This window comes from Mesocricetus auratus, unplaced genomic scaffold (assembly GCF_017639785.1).
Source record: "Mesocricetus auratus isolate SY011 unplaced genomic scaffold, BCM_Maur_2.0 Super-Scaffold_4256, whole genome shotgun sequence".
Lineage (NCBI taxonomy): Eukaryota > Metazoa > Chordata > Mammalia > Rodentia > Cricetidae > Mesocricetus > Mesocricetus auratus.
This window is the reverse complement of record NW_024429182.1, coordinates 19,211,511-19,230,112: the sequence shown is the minus strand read 5'-3', so window position 1 is coordinate 19,230,112 and position 18,602 is coordinate 19,211,511. Positions and strand designations below refer to the sequence as shown.

Here is an 18,602-nt window from a genome sequence, read left to right as displayed (position 1 = left end):
TTCAAATGTAAGCATTTTTATCAGCGGTCCCAAAGGGCCAGCCTTTCCGTCACCACCACCAACCCAATAAGGCTTTCAGAGTCCGAGGGAATCAGGTTGTACAAAGCAGCAACAGCACAGGCCAAACGAGCAGGCACAGGATACATTACCGCATCTACCGAGCAAGCAACCACCCGGAGGCCATCTTTGTTAAGGGCGAAATAAGAAGCTCACAAAGCTCTGTGACTGTCTTGGTTCTTCGGGAGGAATGAGGGAAGGGGTAGAGGAGGTACTCTCCTTTTCTGTTTTCTCAGAAAACATGCCAAGAAAGGCTTCACAAACAGCTAGGGTCGCACCAGCATCTCCCAAACTTCCCTTTGCAAAGATGGCCACCCCTGCTGTCCACCGGAAGGAGCACAAGGCAGGTTCTATTGGGTGTGGAGAGAGGTAGGCAGCAGGAGAGAGATAGTTTTCCACAAAGGTTGTTAGATTTTTTTTCCTTTATTGATGGGATTTAAAGTGCATATAACTGAAGGCAAAGTCCAAGGCCTAGAGGAAGGTATGAGGCTTGAGAGAGAGGCTCAGAGATTCTAAAGGCAGCCGAAGAATACCCACCTAAAAAGGCCACTTGAGCTGCAAAAAACGAAAGGGCAGGGAATAGAAAACGGGGAAGAGGAAAGGGTTGTTGGGAGGAAGGAGTTTGGGAGGGGGGAGAAGACAAACACTAGTTCAGAAATCCTGACACAGGTGACTCGGAGGAGCTACTTTCTACCCCGGCTATGGAAACATGGCGGACCTCCAGGGCGGAACACTCGCCTCAGGAGATGCGAGTAGCGTGGAAACCACAAAACCAGGGCACAGCACCCCAGGGCCCCTCAGGTGGGGTAGTAGTGGTGGGGCCTCTCTGAGCCTGACACAGTCTCCCCTGAAGAACTAGTGTCAGTCTAAGAGGCTCTGTCTATGCAGGGGAAGCAGGCCTCAGGCCCACCCAGACACCCTGCACCCATCCCCCCAGGGAAGGGCGTGTCTCCTCTGCTGCTGCATGTGGCCAGAGTTCCACTTACCCACACAGGCTGTGCCATCCTCATTGGGCTCATAACCCCGATTGCATCTCTTGTTGGTCCGGCATCTGTAGCTCCCATAGGTGTTGACACACACGGGCTTCTCTCGAGGGCATACGAACGGGAACTGGATGCATTCGTTGGTGTCTGCAAGGCAAGAAGAGCCGCTCACCAGGGAGAGGTGGGCAGTGTGTCCTAGCTTAGGGTCTGTCTGCCCACCTGCCTGACCCCTCCTCCCGCCACCTTGCTGGGCCTGCCTCTCTACTTCGGTGCCCTTGGATAACTCCTCTCGTCTTTGACCCCTGCGTATGGGAGACCTCATGCTTGGCCCTGAGCCCTTTTGATATGCTACACTTTGTCTTTAAATGTGGGTCACTGTGAACTTCCTGCCTCCAGCCGCAGCTTGTCCTTTGGGCTCCAAGCCCACGAATCCGATCACCAATGACCTACATGGACGTTCCACCTGGATGTCTAATACAGCCTCACACTGATTTCCCTCAGCCCTCAAGTCTCTTCTGTCCCCTCTTTCCGTCTTCCACAGCTCCGTCAATGCCACCACCAACTGCTCAGCCACGGCAGCAGAAAATCAGAGTCATCGCCCCATCCTCCCCTCTCCTCACCCCAGGGTGCAAGCCACTCTGCCCCAAAGCACACCTCCTATCTGTCCACCTTCCTCTCTCTGCCACCACCCTAGGCCCGGCCCGCATGGTCTCTTGCCTGGATTTCTGCAGCGGCTGCCTTACTGGCTTCCTGGCTTCCATGCTTCCCTCCAAGCCAGCCTGCAATTCAGCAGCCAGAGTGATCTTTTAAAAACGTGCATCGCATCAGGTCACTCTCCTGCTTAGCTTCCGAGGGCCTAAGACAAAGGTCTAGACTCCTGGAGCTTCAATCCTCTCCTTGACCTACCCCTCTGCCTCCTCTTGGTCATAGCGGCACCCTGACGGCCCCGCAGCAAGCTCACGTCCTTTGCCTTCTGTCTTCCCGTGTCGGGAAAGCTCTCCCTCAGCTCTCTCTGGGGCTGGTCCCTCTAATCCTTGTGCTCTCGACTTAAAAGTCCCTTCACCAGTGGCTGTTTCTGACTTCTCCGCCCAGAGTCCCCCAAGAGCACCTTGCTTACAGGATTCCTAAACCACTTTCGCACATCCTGTAGTCCTGTGTTTGAGGTCTGACTCCCTCCACCAGGATGTGAACCCCTCAGGTAAGGCACTGGGCTGCATCCCTAGGGCACGCCATGGTGCTTGGTACCATGTAGGGGCCTGCTGAGTGGCACAAAGAGCTGCTGAGTCAGTGACCTCTAAGGGTCCTCTTAGCATGCAGAGAAGACTCCAAGGCTTTATGTGCCTGAGCTGTCCATTTATCATGTGACCAGACTGGGGACATGGACCGTATGTATGGGGGAGTCATGGCTTCCTCCAGCCACCCTAACCCTGGCGCCTGTCTATACTTCCTCATTTTGGAATCCTATGTCCAGGCAGCCTCCTCCATGGGCACATGGGCACAATGACTTCTCTTTCTGTGGCTGTCCTACTCATCATCCCCCAGGTCCCAGACTGACCTCAATTTCTCTAGACTGCCTTCTGGGATGTACCCCAGATAGCTTAACACCTCCCTGGGTGCTTCCCTGCTCATTCTGTCCCTGGCCCCATGTATGGTTGTCAGCTGTTCATATGTGAGCCACTCTATTGGCTGTGAGCTCCACAGGAGTGGGGCTGTGTCTAGTTTTCTCTGGGTCTGGGGAAGAAAGAATCCTCGTCCTAAGTCCTCATTGCAAATCATCATGGTGTAAGGCTTTGGGTTGGACTTCTTCGGGACGCTGGTCTGCTAGTATCCTTCTTCATAGCTTACTGGGAGACTTGAGACAGTCATGAGACCCTCACTGACCTGGCATCCGGAAGCTACCAGCCTCCCCTGTGCTGTACCGGGCTTTACTGTGATCATATTCCACACTCTGTTGTGCCCAAATGCCTCCCACAGTCAGCTTCACCTCCATGCCTGTCGGCCCCCTTGCCGGCTGCTCCTCAGGCTGGCCATAGCATGTTCTGCTCTGCTTCTGGCAGGTGAAGCCTATCCGTTACCACTCAGTGTCTGTGTGGCACTGAGGTTTGCTCTGATATCCGTGGCAGGCAGGCACTGCCAGTGCCCAGAAGTGAGGTGAGTCAGCCTGCAGTTGCTAATGTCGCTCTCACCTTGGTGGCTGTCTTGGCACCTGGGTCCCTAAGGACCAATGACACCTTCCTCTTCCTATCTTTCTAAGCTCCATCTGCATCTTGGGCCTTGGTAGGCCAGGTTGATAGTCCCCAGGGAGATCCCAGCCTCTGCCCCATCCTCTGGGGCCTATTGGCGACTCACCCATGCAATGGCCATTGTCCTGCTGGGAGAATCCTTGTCCGCACTGCAAGGTGGCAGAAGCAGAGACGCTTGTGAGTTGAGAGGCCTCACTCTAGGTCCCCTCCTTGTCACAGCCGCAGAGCGGCTGTCACCCTGATTACAGCATGAGAGATGCTCTCAGCCTGGGCCTGAGGGCAGCCCCTCCCCCTTATCCTGCCTTGCACTAAGAGTAGAGATGGTGTTGGGGGTGGAGAGGGCAAGAACATGTAATTCAAACTCTCCCTGTACTTGAGATCTATGTACTGAGATAGACCTGAAAATGGACCAGCACTGGGCGGGCCCTTGAGAGCCTTTTCCAGAACCCTGGTTTATGGTCTGAGCCTCATCTAAGGACAATAGGAGGTCTCTCCAGGTATTTGGAGAGCAGTAGGAGACTAGGGATCAGTTCTCAGTCCACTGTACAGCTCAGCTGGCTATGTAACCTTAGCTGGTGTTGGGTTCACTCTCTGAATCTCTGGTTTCCTCCTCTGTAAAATGAGTACAAAACTCGTTGTCTTGCCAATCCCCCAGGATTCTGTGAGAAGCTAAGAGACGTGTTGCAAAACTACAAAAGGAGCCACCATCTCTGTCATTCTAGAGGACAAGCCTAGAGATTTACCCCTAGGATCATGGGTGGTGGTGGTGCCTTTTTATTTTATTTATTTTTTTACTATGAGGCCAGAGGCCATGGCCCACCTCTAATGGGGCTGTGTCCTGAAGTGTGTCCTCGTCCCGAGGGTAGAGGATCTCCAGCACTGAGTTCATCTCCCCGCTGGCCACACTGCGGCTCACCATCTTGCCATCTGGCCACGTCACCTCCACGCTGCTGGCTTCATCCCTTCCTGTTGGAGGAAGGAGAGGGTCAGGAGCAGCGGAGAGAGGGCCTCTTGGAGTACTGGCATAAGTTTGTTAACACAGATAGTAACTAACGCACCCCTCCGAGGGCTGTAGGAATGAGTAAGATAGATTAGAGGCAGCTCCTCCTTGGGGCCACACTGTCCAATCGACAATTCAGCAGTGATGGAAAGGCCTGGTGTCTGCCCTGTCCGCTGCACTAGCCCCTGGTCACATGCAGGATGACAGCGACTGAAGAACTGAATTTAACATTTTCCTTAATTGAAATTAATTTACACCTCGACAGCCACGTGATGCCAGTGGCTACCATCCTGGAGAACTTTTATTCTAGCCAACAGACCATGCAGTAGGAGGTTGAATTTGGGGAGCTGTAAGGCTTGATGGTAAGTAGGTTGAATTCAGAGCCAGGGGTTCAAAATCCTGGCTGGGTCACTTGCTTGATTCGCTGAAAGAACACGACGGGGAGCAGGGGGCTAGGAGTCCTGGGGACAAGTCCTAGTTCTGCAGCCAACTTGTTGTGACCTCCTGTGCATGTCTCTGATATTTCTATTTATGGAGTGCTTCTAGGAGCCAAGTCCCTCTTTCTTTTTCCACTGGGAATGCCTCCTTATGGGTTTCCCTCTCCATCTAGGAGGCAGGCAAACAGATGAACAAGCAAATCGTGTCAGATATCAACAAGCTTTGTGATGAAAAGAAAAGGAGGACTTTGGGGTAAAGACCTGGGAACTGGCCAGAGTCCCGTTCAGTGGCCAGGGACAAACTCCTGGGGAGAAGGCACTTGAGCTGAGCTGTAAATACAGACCTAGGAAAGGCAGAGGTAGATCTGAGTCGCTTACAAAAGATACCGGTGAAGCTCATACAATGTCCCTAGTGAATCCATCATGCACATCTCTAGAGAGGCTTGCTACATCAATGGCAAAAAGTGGGTTGGGAAGACTGGGCAGGTCTCCAGCCATTGCTAAGGTGTGCTCAGCTCTTTCCTAAGGAAACAGGCTAGCCTGTGGCAAAATCTGGCTAATGATGTGGTGGGGGGTTTGATGGCCCTCACCTGTGGGTCCTTCTCAGGTCATAAGGGAAGACAGGCAGTGCTTGGGACACTCAATGAAGAGTGCGGGGACAGTCGTGGGAGGGGTCAGAGGACAGAACTTGTGCCCACAGCTCTAATCCTCCCATAGATCCCCTGACTTTGGTCGGCCCAAGCTTCTGTCTAGTCAGATGTGGCTTCTCAGCATGCCTGACTGCCACCCCACACCCCCAACTCCTAGAGCAGGGGCGGGAGAGAGACTGAAGAGGGCCAAGTATAGATCTTCTGTTTTGAAGCAGAATCGTGAGGCCCATGAATTTGGCGTTTTTAGGGTGTGCAGTGCCCAAATTAAGTGGCACATGTGGAAAGCAAACATTTTTCCATTAAAAAAGGAGACAAAAGCAAGGGTTTCTCACCTATGCCAACAGAACAGCTCCATGAATACATTTCACAGCCTGATCGAAGCCACAAATAACTCAGAGAGTTGAGGAATATTCATAGGCTCAAATTTGCAGGCTGCATGGGGCCTGTAGCTCTAAACCAGGTTCTCTCTCCCTGAATGAGGGCTGTTGGATGAGTAAGCCATCCTTCCTGGGCCTCAGTTTCCTTGTCTGAAACTTGGAGGTGCAGGCTCGAAGGCCCACTGTCTGGTGCCGTACAACCTCTCTCCCCTGGAGTGTGAATACTGCCCCATGGATGATCTATTGCTCTTGGCACTTTTGTCAGCATCAGCTCTTGGACAGGCGGGTAGTAACGCCGAACACTGACAGCGTGCTCAGACCAGACCAAGTGCTTCATGGTGTGAACACATCCGTTCCTCACATCTTTATGTGGAAGGTGTTGTCCACACAATCTTCATCTTGGAGAACACTTAGACCTGGAGAGGCCAAGGAAATCACCCAGCCACTCACCGAAGAGCCACTGTCTGATCCGCCCTTGTTACACCGCCCTTCCCATACATCAAATGCTGGGGGTGGGGGGCTAGGATTCAGCATTGAGCAAAAAGGACCCAAGCAAGCTGAAGACAGCCGATTGTTGTGGGGATAATGAGCAAGGAGATGCCGTAACAAGTGTGGAAGGGATTGTGACGGGACTGGTGCCACTCGGCGAGGACGGCGGGCTGTTCCACTTGGTTGTACCGGAAGAATGAACTTGTGAGGCAGACAAGAAAAGCATACGAAGCTGGGCTGCAAGGACTCGGGTGTTTGAAGAGGCAGAAGTTCAAAGCTGGGGAAGCAGAGCACAAGGGGTGTGCGGAGTAGGCTGGAGCCTAGGGAGGAGGACTTTGGAGCCTTTGCACCTGCAAGGCAGGCACTCTGTGCCCATTCTCTGGATTTAGACACTGAGGTCTGGTGAGGTAGGAAGTGACTTGGAGGTAGCTGAGCTAGTGTTGGAACCCGTCCTCCGGTCCTTGGACAGGTAGGTAGATTCTGTGGCTCTAGGCTGCTGGCCAGGCGTCTCCAGTATTTTCAAAGCTGTACAACTGCAGGGCCTGTCCCCAGCCTCTGAGGTGAGGCGGCCACACTGCCAGGCCTATGTGCAGGGAGGGGTCTGCCATTACCCAGCAGAGACATAGGTCAGGAACAGCAGGGAGTTACCTCTGACAGCTTGGAAAGGACAAAGGCCAGGGAGCCACAAGGTATTGTGCTTTTCAGAATTACAAGCAAAACAGATGGTGGGAATACAGTTGGTGGAATATTTTTGCACTTTAATAAAGCCATTTTTATGTGGGCCACTGAATTTTCTTTCCCTAAATGAGCACCAGCCGGTCTGGAGGCAGCTCTGAGTCACTTACAAACAATTAACTGAAATGAAGGGGTGCGTGGGTGGGGGTGGGATGGTATCAATGCGTGGGGTTGGGAGAGCTTGAGTGGGTGACCACAGCAGGGGCGCTCGGGGGGCCAAGTGGGTTAGCAGTACTTGTTTTCATTTGCTGGGTTTGGCTGTACACTGGTTCAGCCTACTGGCACTCAGGAAATGCAGCGGCAGCCCTGTGCGGGCTGGGTGCGCAGTATTCAACACCATAAACAGAAAGGTTTATTTATGAAGCCAGCAGGCGGTTTGCACCCAGGAGGGGGTAGGGACAAGCCAGGGCAGCTGTGCAGGAACTGCACAGTGTGCTTAGGGTTCCCTGGAGCAAGGACAGGGGCTGCTGAGGGGGAGCAAGACCCACAATGCCCTGCACAGCTGAGTGAGTCCTCAGGGGACCCCTGGAGAACACGGCTGGGAAAGCTCCCTGAGTTTTTTACTGCCCGGTGCAGCACAGCTCAGGTTTCTAGGGAGGAAGGTGAGAAGAGACGGAAGGTTCTGAACCGTCTGGCCTTATTGCTGTTGCACAGACCTAGTAAGCCCTGGAGCACTGGGAGAGGCAGCGGCAGGCAGGCCTCGGCACGTGCAGCCGGGAATCTGATGCACCCGGTGTGGACAGGAAGGAGGGGCTGCCGTTGTATGCATCCGTGTGTACTCACCTCCGTGTTCACACACCAACACCAGCTCACCACACCTTGCGGCAACATCAGAGAGAAGCAGCCGGGGGTGACTCATGGAGGGAGGACCACCAGGGAGCAGGTTTGTTTAGGTCCAGCCAGAACCGTATGCCAGTAGGGCTTCTTGCAGCCCTCTCCCCTCCAGGTCCAGTCCCTGGACACAGCCTCACCCCTACTCTGCCTCACCCCTTCTCAGCCATGCAGAACCCCAGGGCCAGCCTTTCTCGATCCAGACAGCCCCCTTCTCACCTCCAACTGCACAGAACTGGAACCATCTAGCTGTCCATCAACAGGGGACTTGGTAAATAAGTTATGAATGCTGCCACCCAGTGAAATACTCTGTGGCGCTGGAGGGAAATGAAAGAGATGCGCACCGACTTGGAGAGATGGTCAGGCGTTCGCTGTTCAGGGGAGGGAAAGAGCAAGTGGAGGAAATGCCATCATTTCTTTTTTAAAGAAACAAAGCTAAGTAGTGTGTGCACCTATAAATGCGCCCCTGTGTGTGTTGCATGGGATAAAGGCTTATTGAAGCTTGGCCTCGTATTTGAAAAATTCTGCTTGTCCCTTCTCCTGCCCCTCCCCAGCCCCCTTTCTCTGCTTGGCATTTTCTTTCTTTGTAGCACCTAATACAATCTTAGCATGGTCTATTTCACCTATTTATTCTGTTCATCATGTATTCCATGCTTTCCTTCCCACTAGAGTACGGGGTGCTCAAGGCAAGGCCCTTGATCCACACACTGCGGGGCAGCTCGTAGGTGTTCATTGAGCATGAACTGAATTGAATCCAATGGTGCTGGAGTGAACGAGGAGATGTTTGTGTTTTTTTTTTTTACTTAACGTTCCAAGCACTGTGATGAGGTTGTGGGTGATTTCTACTTCTTTCTATGATTTTTTTGTATTGTCTCATTTTCCTATAATCAACACACATTGTTCTCACACTCTAGAGAGATGTTTAAGAACATGCGCTGTGGGGCTGCTGTCCCTGCACACATCTTCGTACCTCTGCTCTGGCTCTGGCTTCCCTGGACCTGCCAGGACACCCCCTCTGTCCACCGTGCCCTGTCCAGCCTCCCTTGGAGACCCTGGGGAGCTTGGCTCAGCCCCCACTTTCCAAGCTCTGTTCCTGTCCCTCCAGCCAACTACTCCCACCACTTGGCCTTGGTTCAAGCTAGCCTGGTCTCTGGAATGCTCTCATCCCTGCCCCGCTTCTAAGTCCCTACTTTCTTGCTAACCCTCCTCCTAGTCTTCTCAGTTGGCCAAGCTGTCCAGGGCGAGGATGATCTCCCTTGCTTCACCTCTCCAGGCTCCACATCAGTGCAGGATGCATCCCGGACATGCATCAGTGTGGCATGCATCCAGGATAGACCTGCGCGAGACTTCCTGGGTTACCCAGCAGACCGGCAGCATTTCTTCCTGTCTCCTTCCCTATGTCTCCGCCTCTCTTGCCGTCTGCTTCTGCCCTGTTTCTCTTCCTTTCCTCTTTTTTTCTCCATCATTCCTAACACCTGGTTTCCCCACAGTCTCCTTCTCCACTGGTTCCCCCATCAGTCAGGAAGGACAACTATGCTCAGCCCAGAAAGAGCCTGTTGTAGTCCTAAGGGGCCCCAAAGAGGCAGGGATGGAGCTGGCCTGCCTCACTGTCCAGGCTTCTGGTCTGGTCCCCAGAGCTACTCTGATGTCTGAGGGTCACTGTTGGTCTCAGGCAACTAGCCAAGGTCTGTTCCTGAGAGTAGATGTCCTTCTAGCATCCTTCTAGGAAGGGAACCCTACAAAAGAGGAGCCTGATAGCGGCAGGGTGGCGAACCTTGCAGCAACTTGGTTCAAATCAACAGCACATCCAATTTTTTTTGCCCAGTATTGAGTGCTGGCATCAGGATGGGTCCCTGGCCAGGTGCAGTGTGTGCAGAATGGATGGCGACCGGCTCCCAAGCACCCTGGATCTCATTAAATGATCCTGCAAGCTGCTTAGTTGAGGAAGCGGACTCTTCTGGTGGTGACACATTCTGGAGAGACAGGACCCAGGGACACCCCTAATACACAAAACAGCAGACAATCCACAGGGTGTGGGGCCAGACAGCCTCAGCTCAGCTCTGCTGTTCTATTCTGGGAGCCTCAGTTTCCTTTTCTGTCCAGTGGAGCAGGGTTGACATCTAGCTTGATAAACATTTCGCCTTTGAAGCCACAGTGGCCACCTTGGTACTTGAGTGGCCTTCCGGGATGCCCACAAGCCGAGGGGATGCGCACATCAGGAAGAAAGGGGCAGAGAAGCCACCGGGAGGTGGAGTCATGGAGCCCAGCAATTCAGTTTCTAAGGAGGGGTCCAAATCCAGTCTCTCCCCACCCTCTGGAGCTGTGAGCTGGTCAGTGTGTTTAAACGTAACTTCAGCTTTCTGGCCTGTGAAGTATGGACTATGGTTCATAATTCATCAAGTTTCCAGGAGAACTGATGAAGAATTTGGGCAAAGTCCTGCATACTCGAAGCATGCTGTAGATGTCAGCTACTGTTAGTTTGCAAGCAAGAGGACTCCATGTTTAAAAGTCAGCTTGTACCTTTAGGGCCTGCAAAGCAAATGGCTGCCCTAGGAGTGCCCCAGGCTCAAGCTAACCAGTCTGAGCTCAATAGCCAGGGAACATGCTCATATAGCTAGGCCCTGGGTCCCCTAAATATTTATTGCTTCTTTCTCAGACTACATAAATATTATGTGTTCCCTATAAAAACCAGAATGCGCACACATATACCAGAACATATGGTCGAAAATACAAACCACATTTTCAGGCCAGCCTGAGTTTGAATCCCAGCGCTGCCATTTGAGAATCATGAGCTCATGGGCAGGCTCCCGTGAACAGTAGGATCCACACTTTCCTCGTTTGAGAGATGGAGACAGCAAAGCCCATCCGAGGGTACTCGTGAGAACTGAGTGCCCAGCGCTCTGTCCAGGACGAGTGGCAGTCTCTGTGGTCATCGAGCCACTCAGATGGAATCGCTTATGCTCTCTGCACTGCCTTTCCTTAGTTTTTTTTCTTCTGTGCAATATGATGTATGCTTAATATTAATGCCGCTATATATTTATCGATTAGGGAACATACTGTCTAATCTTTTTATATTAAAATCCTATCATGTCACGAGGTGCTAACACACGGGAAAGCATCTGGTTAGAGCCGGGGAATTTTAGACTCAAATGCTTTAACTCTTGGCCCGCCTCTTCCTCGGAGCTCCTCAGTCTTTTCCCCATTAATTGTAATCCCTGCATACTCCCTGAAGAGTTTCCACATCTCCCTCTAACCTCCAGGTTTTAAGAAACAGTTTATTTTGAAATAACTGGAGACCTAACAGGTCGTGAGGATGGCACGGAGGGATTCATGCAGACGGCCGCCCCAGCAGTCACAGCTTGCTTCATGACTGTACCACACTGAACTCAGGGCTTTGCCATGGGAACAGGTGTGTGGACGGCTCTACGTCAGGAATCACACATTAGAATCATGTAGCCACCACCCCTGAGACACTCACTGCACAGACGCCCTTTATGGTTTACCAGCCCACAACACCTCTAACCTGGAACTGCCATCTTCAGCACCATAACTTTGTCGTTTGGGGAAGGTGACTTTGACGATGAGACTTCTTTACTCACCAAACACCTCTTATTGCCAAATCACATTCAATAGCACCGATGTATTACAGCGAACTGAAACATTAGCCTACCAAAGGACGCTTGCATTATTTCTGTTTTGTTTGTTTGTTTGATACAGAGTTTCTCTGTGTAGCCCTAGCTGTCCCAGAACTTACTCTGTAGACCAGGCTGGCCTCAGACTCAGAGATCCACCTGCCTCTGCTCCGAGTGCTGGGATTAGAGGTATGGGGCACCACTACCCAGAATATTTTTTCTTATTTAAAAGAATCCACCCAACAGGCAGGCCAGTGAGGTGACTCGGCAGGTAGAGGCACTTGCCATGCAAGCCTGGTGACCTGAGTTCAGTCCCACATGTGGAACCCACACAAAGGTGGAAGGGACAATTATCGCCACAACAGTTATCCTCTGACCACCACATGCATGAGTGCCCACACACACTAATAATAAACACAGAGCTAAAGCTATGATCTACCAAGCCATTTTCAGACGGTAGCTTACGTTCCATAACAGTGAGACAGCCAGCCCGAGTCTGGAGGCTGCTCAGCCCTTTGCAGCACACTTTTGGGGCATTCTAAATGCTGTGTAGTGACAGCTCAGTGGAGCCAGGGGCGTGCTGTTGGCCTGCTTCTGTGATGAGTGGGGGTTGCTGCTTTTAGGCTATGAAAGGGCAGAGTTTTTTTAGAATCCCATTCTCTACCAAGGTCCAGCCTTCACCCCCTGGGGTGACTCTGTGCCCATTGAAAACTCAGGGCTCCAAGCCTTCCATCACCCTAAATACTGAGAGGTCTTGGGGCAGCTGCTCTGGACATACTTGGTGGGGACCAGCGTGTGAACAAGGCTATGGCCTGGGCAGACGGATACTCTGACCCCAAGTGAGCTAAGTCCACAAAGGCCCCAGGGTAGGGGCTCCTGCGGGCGAGGGGCAATCTTTCCCCCATTCGTTTGTCTTGAGCACAGACTCACCACAGAACACGGGTGGCTGCCTTTACAGGGGGCACCCACTGTGATGCCATAGTGAAGTTGAAGCACAGGGCACACTGCAAAACTTATTGCGGAATCTGTCACTGTTCCCATGGGCCCCCACTTACCCAGGCCAAAATGTGCCACAGGCTCCATCTCGCACAGGTAGCCAGAGCCCCCATCAATGATCCGTAGGTGCGCCCCACTCTTCTTGGTGTAGAGTACAACTTTGGCGCCCCTGGCGAAGGCCCCAAACCGGGTGCGAGGCACCACACGCAACCAGTTGTTGCTGAAGCCCTGGCGGGGAGGAAGGTGGCGGCCATCAGCCAGGCTGGCACAGAGCAGGGAGGGAGGAGGAGAGGAAAGGGAAAGGAGAGGAGGAGGGGAGAAGGAGGAGAGGAGGTACAGAAGGGAAGAGGGAGAGGAATGTGGGCAGGGACTGCTGCACGGAGGAGGGGGCAGCCAAACGACTCAGGGGTGGGATTTGAGGCCAAGAAGTTCCTGTGGCTGGCAGAAGGCAGAGGCTGAGCAAGGGATTCTCCTGGAAGCGGTCCTTCCGGCTGGGAACTCATGGGCTTCTTGGTCCAAGGCTTTCCATTTCCCACCATGCTGGCTAATAAGCCCAGGTGCCTGCGCCTCCATGGGTCTCTGAGAGCACGCCAGGCTGAGAGCCCAGGGCCCTGAGGTTGTGCACACCTGATTTCCCCGGAAGACAGACAGTGGCTGAGCCATGGACTCTCCGTGTGACAGGATGAGGTCCAGCATCCCGTCTCCATCGAAGTCGGTCACCACGCCCCCTACAAACAATGCAGATTTCACCTCTAGCCACTGGACTAAGGGGGAGGAGGGGCTCCCTGGTGTGGTGGTAATAGCCAAGAGTGTGAAAGGTAACACGAGAGGACAAACAGTTCGGGCAGGACCGGGGCTGCAGACCCGGCTCTCTCCTGCCCACCACCCAGCTCGATCCCTTCCTTTCTCTGAATTTTCATGCATGGGATTCGTGCAAGTTGCTACCTGACCCTTCTTGTGAGTTTGGGTGATACACCTCATTATTTCATTATTTCATAGCGGTTTTTGTTTTTCAGCTTCTCCAGTGTTTGCATAGACCTGGTCTCTTTTTGGTCCTCTTTAAAACCCGAAGAGGTGAGAGAGGCAGACACTCTCATTTTTGTGGAAAATGATACCCAGAAGATAAGGTAACTACAGACCTGGGTCCTAGGACTCCCAGTCAAGTGCTCTTTGACACTGAGCCAGACATGGCATGCCTGCCAGGGAGCAGCAGGGGCACATCCCTCAATCTTCCTTCCTCTACACAGGAAGGCACGGCCAGAGAGACAGTTGCCTCCCTCATAAACCCTGCTCCTCCCCCAGCAGGCCTGGGGACCGGAGGAAGGGTGGTCCCCTTCCCTGCCCCCTGGCTTTAGGCCCATGACTCTCTTCCAGTCTTGGATCTCAGGGAGGCAGGGCCAGGACCAGCTGCCTGATTTCTTGCTCTTCCCTGCCCAAGGGTATGGACTGTGCTGAGCTGGAGCCTTCAGGTGCCTTACCTGTACCCCGGCCCTCTGGCTCCAGGGCATCACCAGGATTAAGTTCCTCGATGAGAGGGTCCCCATGCTCCCTGCGGATAACCCTGTAGAAAAGATGGACTTGTTCAACAAGGCCCCGGTGGGCTCCCCTCTGCCCCTTGATCAGCCCCGACATTCTGTGCTCTGATGCCCATGGCATTTCTCTCTGCTCTCAGACTCTGCCTTCGCTATGGCAGTTCCCTTCTTGCGTTTTAATTTATGTTGGTAAACATTGATTTTTCTTTCTCTAATAGATGAGTTATAGACAGCCTGGGGAGGGGCAGGATGGAGAAGGGCAGAGGCACAGCTACCTTCAACTGACCTTCATGCTCCTCCAAAGGGTGCTGGGTTCCACAGCTCTGGGTGTTTCTCAGGGTTCAACCCCATGCAGGGTCTCCCTCCTCAGCCTGCTCGTCCTCTGCTGACTGGCTGTCCGGCTAGAAGCCATCCCTGCTGCCTGTGCTGTCTTTATTGCTCTCCTGGCCTTTCTCGCTCTCTGCCCATGTTAAGTCTGCACGGTGCATCTTATCTCTCAAGCTGGTCTGTGAGCTTGCTGCAGGCTGGGACCTTGTCACGCTCATCTTTGCTTCTCTCATAGCATCCAACGCAGGGCCTAACTCTCTAGCCAGCTCCAAGCACATGTCTGTGGGGAGCTCTACTCAATTCCAGAGGCAAATAGCAAGGGTCCCTCATGTGGTGAGAGTCCTTCTGTATGTTTGGATTACTCAGTCTTGTCCCTGAGAACTTCCGAGACTCTCCCCATCTCTTACTGTCTCTCTCTGAAGTGAGCAGTACACCGCCAACGGTGGTGTGAGCTTTCCTCTCTAGCTTCTTGCACTTGTTGAATTCTGTAGCTGTGGCTCCTCTGCCCTGGCTGGGTGGGGAGCGTGGGAGGAGCCTGAGGCAGGGGGGAAACCTGTACTCCTCTCCATAAGGTCTGTTCAAACCACACTGTGTCCCAAGAGCTGGGACCTGTGGTTAATTGCTGCAGAAGGCCAGGCACTTGCAGGGTTATGTGGATGCCCATGATGCATGTAGATCCCAAGGCATCTAGGTTGAGCACGTCCATGTGTACATGTGGGTGGCACACAGTATCTCTGGGAAGGGTGCTGTGTGGACACACGGGCATGTGCATGTCTGCTAAAGGTGTGGCTCCTCAGCTTGTAGACCCACACTGCCCTTTTGATTATCTGTGTGCTACAGGCTCTGCTGCAGCTGGGCAGAAGCCAAGGGCAGCCAAGGGAAGAGGGAAATAGTCAGGCTGGCATTTCAGCAGGTTGCTGTGCTGGACTACAGACTAGGGGAGGGTTGGGCTGGGCTCAGAAAGCCCTACAAGACCAGAAAGTGGGGCAGGGAGACTTGAGAACAGAGCAGACATATTTAGATGCACATGTAGGAGGCAGTCCACACCCTGTTAGTCCTGGGGGCGTCCTTGCTTGCATGGTCATCATAGGCTCCTGTCACTGGGGCTTGGATCTGGTCTAGGTGATACCCTGCCTGAAGCATCATTAAAGGACCATGAGGCTTTGGGTCCCAGTGCCCGGGCAAGTGGTGGGAGAGACAGTCTCAGGAACTGGTCCCTTCGGTGATGGTAACAAGCTGGTACAGTATGGGGCGAGCGAGGCTTGAACTTTTAAGCTGCCAGTTAGCAGTAGTCCCAGCTGCAGCCCCTAAGCTGTGTGCTCAGGACCCAGCCATCTGCCTCGGGGACTTGAGGCCCAGCTGTGTACCTAGACAGTGGCTTCTGTTGCCCCTGAGTGGAAGCTAGCACTGCCCCAGGGGGTGACCATGTGGCGACTGTCCACCGACAGCCCAGGGCCAGCCTCTCTTGGGCAGCATGGGAAGCTGGGAGGTTGGGACAGGCCAGGAAGGTGGACAGGCAGAAAGGTACCTGGGTTGTTGTGCCACAGACCCAGAGCCCTAGACAAGTTGCTGCTCAGGGTTCCGGCAAGTGACACTTTATTAGCCGGAGAAGGAAGGCAGCATCTCTGTTAACGAGCAATTGATCTTCTGCAATTAATCTAGAAGTTGTGAATAAGCTTTTTGCAAGGCACCTAATTAGTAAATCTGGTGCCTTCAGGGGGTGATTACATCCAGTCAGGATTGATGCTTGGTTAATAATTATATTTTAAAACATGCTTAGTCACAGCTTGTGCCTTTTATTAATAGTTGAGTCCCCCTAGAGAGAAGGAATAGGGACTTGGAGGGCCAAGCAGATGACCTGACCTATTTTTTCTTGGCTTGAAGACCTTTGTCCCACCTCCTCTCCCCACCCAATGTGTCTTGGTGACATCCCAGTCCATGTGAGGTTTGTCCCGAAGTGCTTTTCAAATGCCTGTGTGATAAGAACACCTGTGGGCCTCCTACTCTTCCTAGGCCTACCCGAATGCTGGGCCTCAACCCTTGGAATTTGACTTAGACATCTGAGGTGGGCCCTAAGACTCTACACAAGCACTCGGAAGATTCCTCCAGTCCCCAGGAGTTATGTCACCTTAGAAACTTGTCCCTTTCTCCTCAGATTTGATGCTCAAGGACTCTAATGTTTCCTCTCCATTCTCTACCTTAACTGTTGTGGAATAATATGTTTGTACGTTGTGAAGATGTGTCACTTCTTAATAAAAAGCTGAATGGCCAATAGTTAGGCAAGATTTTTGGGGCAGAGAGGACTCTGGGAAGAAGAAAGACAGGGTTTCCAGGAGATGCAGAGGGAGCAAGACAGGCTGGAGGACAGGTAAAGCCACCAGCCATGAGGCAATTCGTAGATTAATAAAAAATGGGTTAATTTAAGTTGTAAGAGGTAGTTAGTTAGTAACAAGCCCAAGCTGTGATGGAGTTTTTATAATTAATAATAAGTCTCTGTGTCATTACTGGGGAGTCTGCAACAAGCTTCAGTTACACTTAACCATCTCTTCCAGTGTTTCCCACGAAAGCTCTACAGAGCATCCATCCTTTGAGAAACATCCCTGGAAGACGTGCCCTGTGGCCTTATCGATTGAACACTCCATCCATCTTTTGGAAAGTTGAAATGCTCAGTGGTTCTGTTACAGGTGCTCAGAAGTCCCCAGTAGACAAGCCTGACCCTCTTTGTTTAGCCCAGGTTACCCAAACAGACCCGACCCTGGAAGTCTTTCTGTGGCTGTGGGAGCTCTACCTTGTGGGGTGGAGGGATGGGCTGTCTGAGCCTAGTCCTCCCTGCTCGTGTTGCAGCTGCTGCAAAGGCTGCTGTGTTACTCAGGCTTCTCTCTCCATCTTGCTTGCTCTCTGTCCTCCCTCCTCTCTCTTTCTTAATCAAGGACCATCCTCCCCCTGGCACAACTTCTCTGACCCTTGGAATCCAGCCCCCATGGCCTGAATTTGGTACCGGAAGAGGCGATTGGCTGCAGAGCTGCGGTAGGCGATGTTGTTGAAGAAGACTTCCAGTTCCTGGTCGTTGTCGAAGTCAGCAACAATGACAGTTCGGACCGGGGAGGGCGTAGAGAACTTGGGTGAGGCAATGTCCTGGAGGAGAGAGTACTGAGGGTCAGAAGGGAGGACAGCTTCAATGAGCAAGAGCCCACACCCCTCTACTGTGTGAATATGCGATAAGGAAAGCCCCAGCACCTCTATTATGCCCCCTTGGTTATGACCCGGAGTGGCGACCCTAGGCATTGTACAAACTTCAGGCTGCCTGCAGAACAAGGCAGGCAGAGTAACAGCTGCAGCCCACACCAGCTCATGGAGGAAGCTCTGAGCCGGTTCCTGGTCCAGATCGCACTTAACCCTCCTGCCAGTCCCCTGAGCAGCCTGACGTCAGGGTTCCACTTTACAGAAGGGATAACTGGGTCTTGAAGAAGGAGGGTGGGGTGATTGCTAACAATGGGGCCGGAGCCAGAGCTACAGATGGGAGATTCTGACCACGTGCCCTTCCTTCTCAAGTGCTGAAGGCACAGCAAAGCACCTGCTTTTGAATCCAGCCCCCAGCACTGGCTTGACCTCAGGGAGGTCACTCAACCCTTGGGCTGGATCTCACTGTGGGGACAGCAGCAGCCTACGCTGTGGGGCCTGCGTGTTAGGTGTGCATCACGGGGTGGCCAGGAGACAGATCACTGGCAATCTGTGTTGCAGCGTCTTTGTCACCAGCCCCATGCAAAGCCAGACATACCATTTAGTTGTTGTGTCTCTCATTGCTCCTACTTCCTCATCCTGTTTCTGGGGAGTCTTAGGATTTTATTTGAGACATATATGATTTAAAGGAGTATCATTATCATTTATGCTTGTCCAGGACTTATGGGGAAACTCTGGACCCAAGACAGCCAAGCTGGGAACCCTCCCCCAAGTGCTGGCAGTCTTGAGAGGGTATGGCACAGGGTTCTAAGTGTGGGGTTTGTCTCTGAAATGGAAGAAGAGCTGTGGCAGATGGTCTTTTGTTTCTGAGCAGAATATTCCCATTGTGTGGAGGTTGTCCCTTGAAGACATTCAGTGGCTGTCTGAATCCCACTGCTTGGCTGAAGAGAAATGGGAAGGCTGAGCTGGTTCTTTTGGAGTCCCTGCCTTTGGGCCAGCCCCTGCCCTCCTCTCTTTCTGTAGCCTGCTTTGGAGCCGTAGGAAGGCGCTTTCTTGGCTCAGCTGCAGAGACACTTGCTCCTGGAGTCAGGAGAGGGTGACAGTCCTCATCAGCACTATAATGAGGTTGATTA

The 18,602-nt window shown here is 52.7% G+C and overlaps 1 protein-coding gene across 4 annotated transcripts in view; it reads right to left on the bottom strand.

The window, feature by feature from the left end:
• Crtac1 (cartilage acidic protein 1) overlaps positions 1-18,602 on the bottom strand; it is a 139,419-nt gene continuing 120,817 nt past the window's right edge. For 2 of the 4 annotated variants that reach the window (XM_040744302.1, XM_005063580.4), the window contains 8 exons: positions 17,288-17,424; positions 13,909-13,991; positions 13,058-13,158; positions 12,490-12,658; positions 4,104-4,249; positions 3,390-3,432; positions 1,044-1,187; positions 1-612 (listed from right to left, as the gene is read on the bottom strand). In XM_040744302.1, coding sequence (XP_040600236.1) covers positions 494-612; positions 1,044-1,187; positions 3,390-3,432; positions 4,104-4,249; positions 12,490-12,658; positions 13,058-13,158; positions 13,909-13,991; positions 17,288-17,424 — 942 coding nt within the window. In that variant the 3' untranslated portion in view covers positions 1-493. Of the gene's footprint in view, positions 613-1,043; positions 1,188-1,757; positions 1,820-3,389; positions 3,433-4,103; positions 4,250-12,489; positions 12,659-13,057; positions 13,159-13,908; positions 13,992-17,287; positions 17,425-18,602 lie in introns of all 4 variants that reach the window. The other 2 variants (XM_013115054.3, XM_021236121.2) reach the window with 2 other exon arrangements.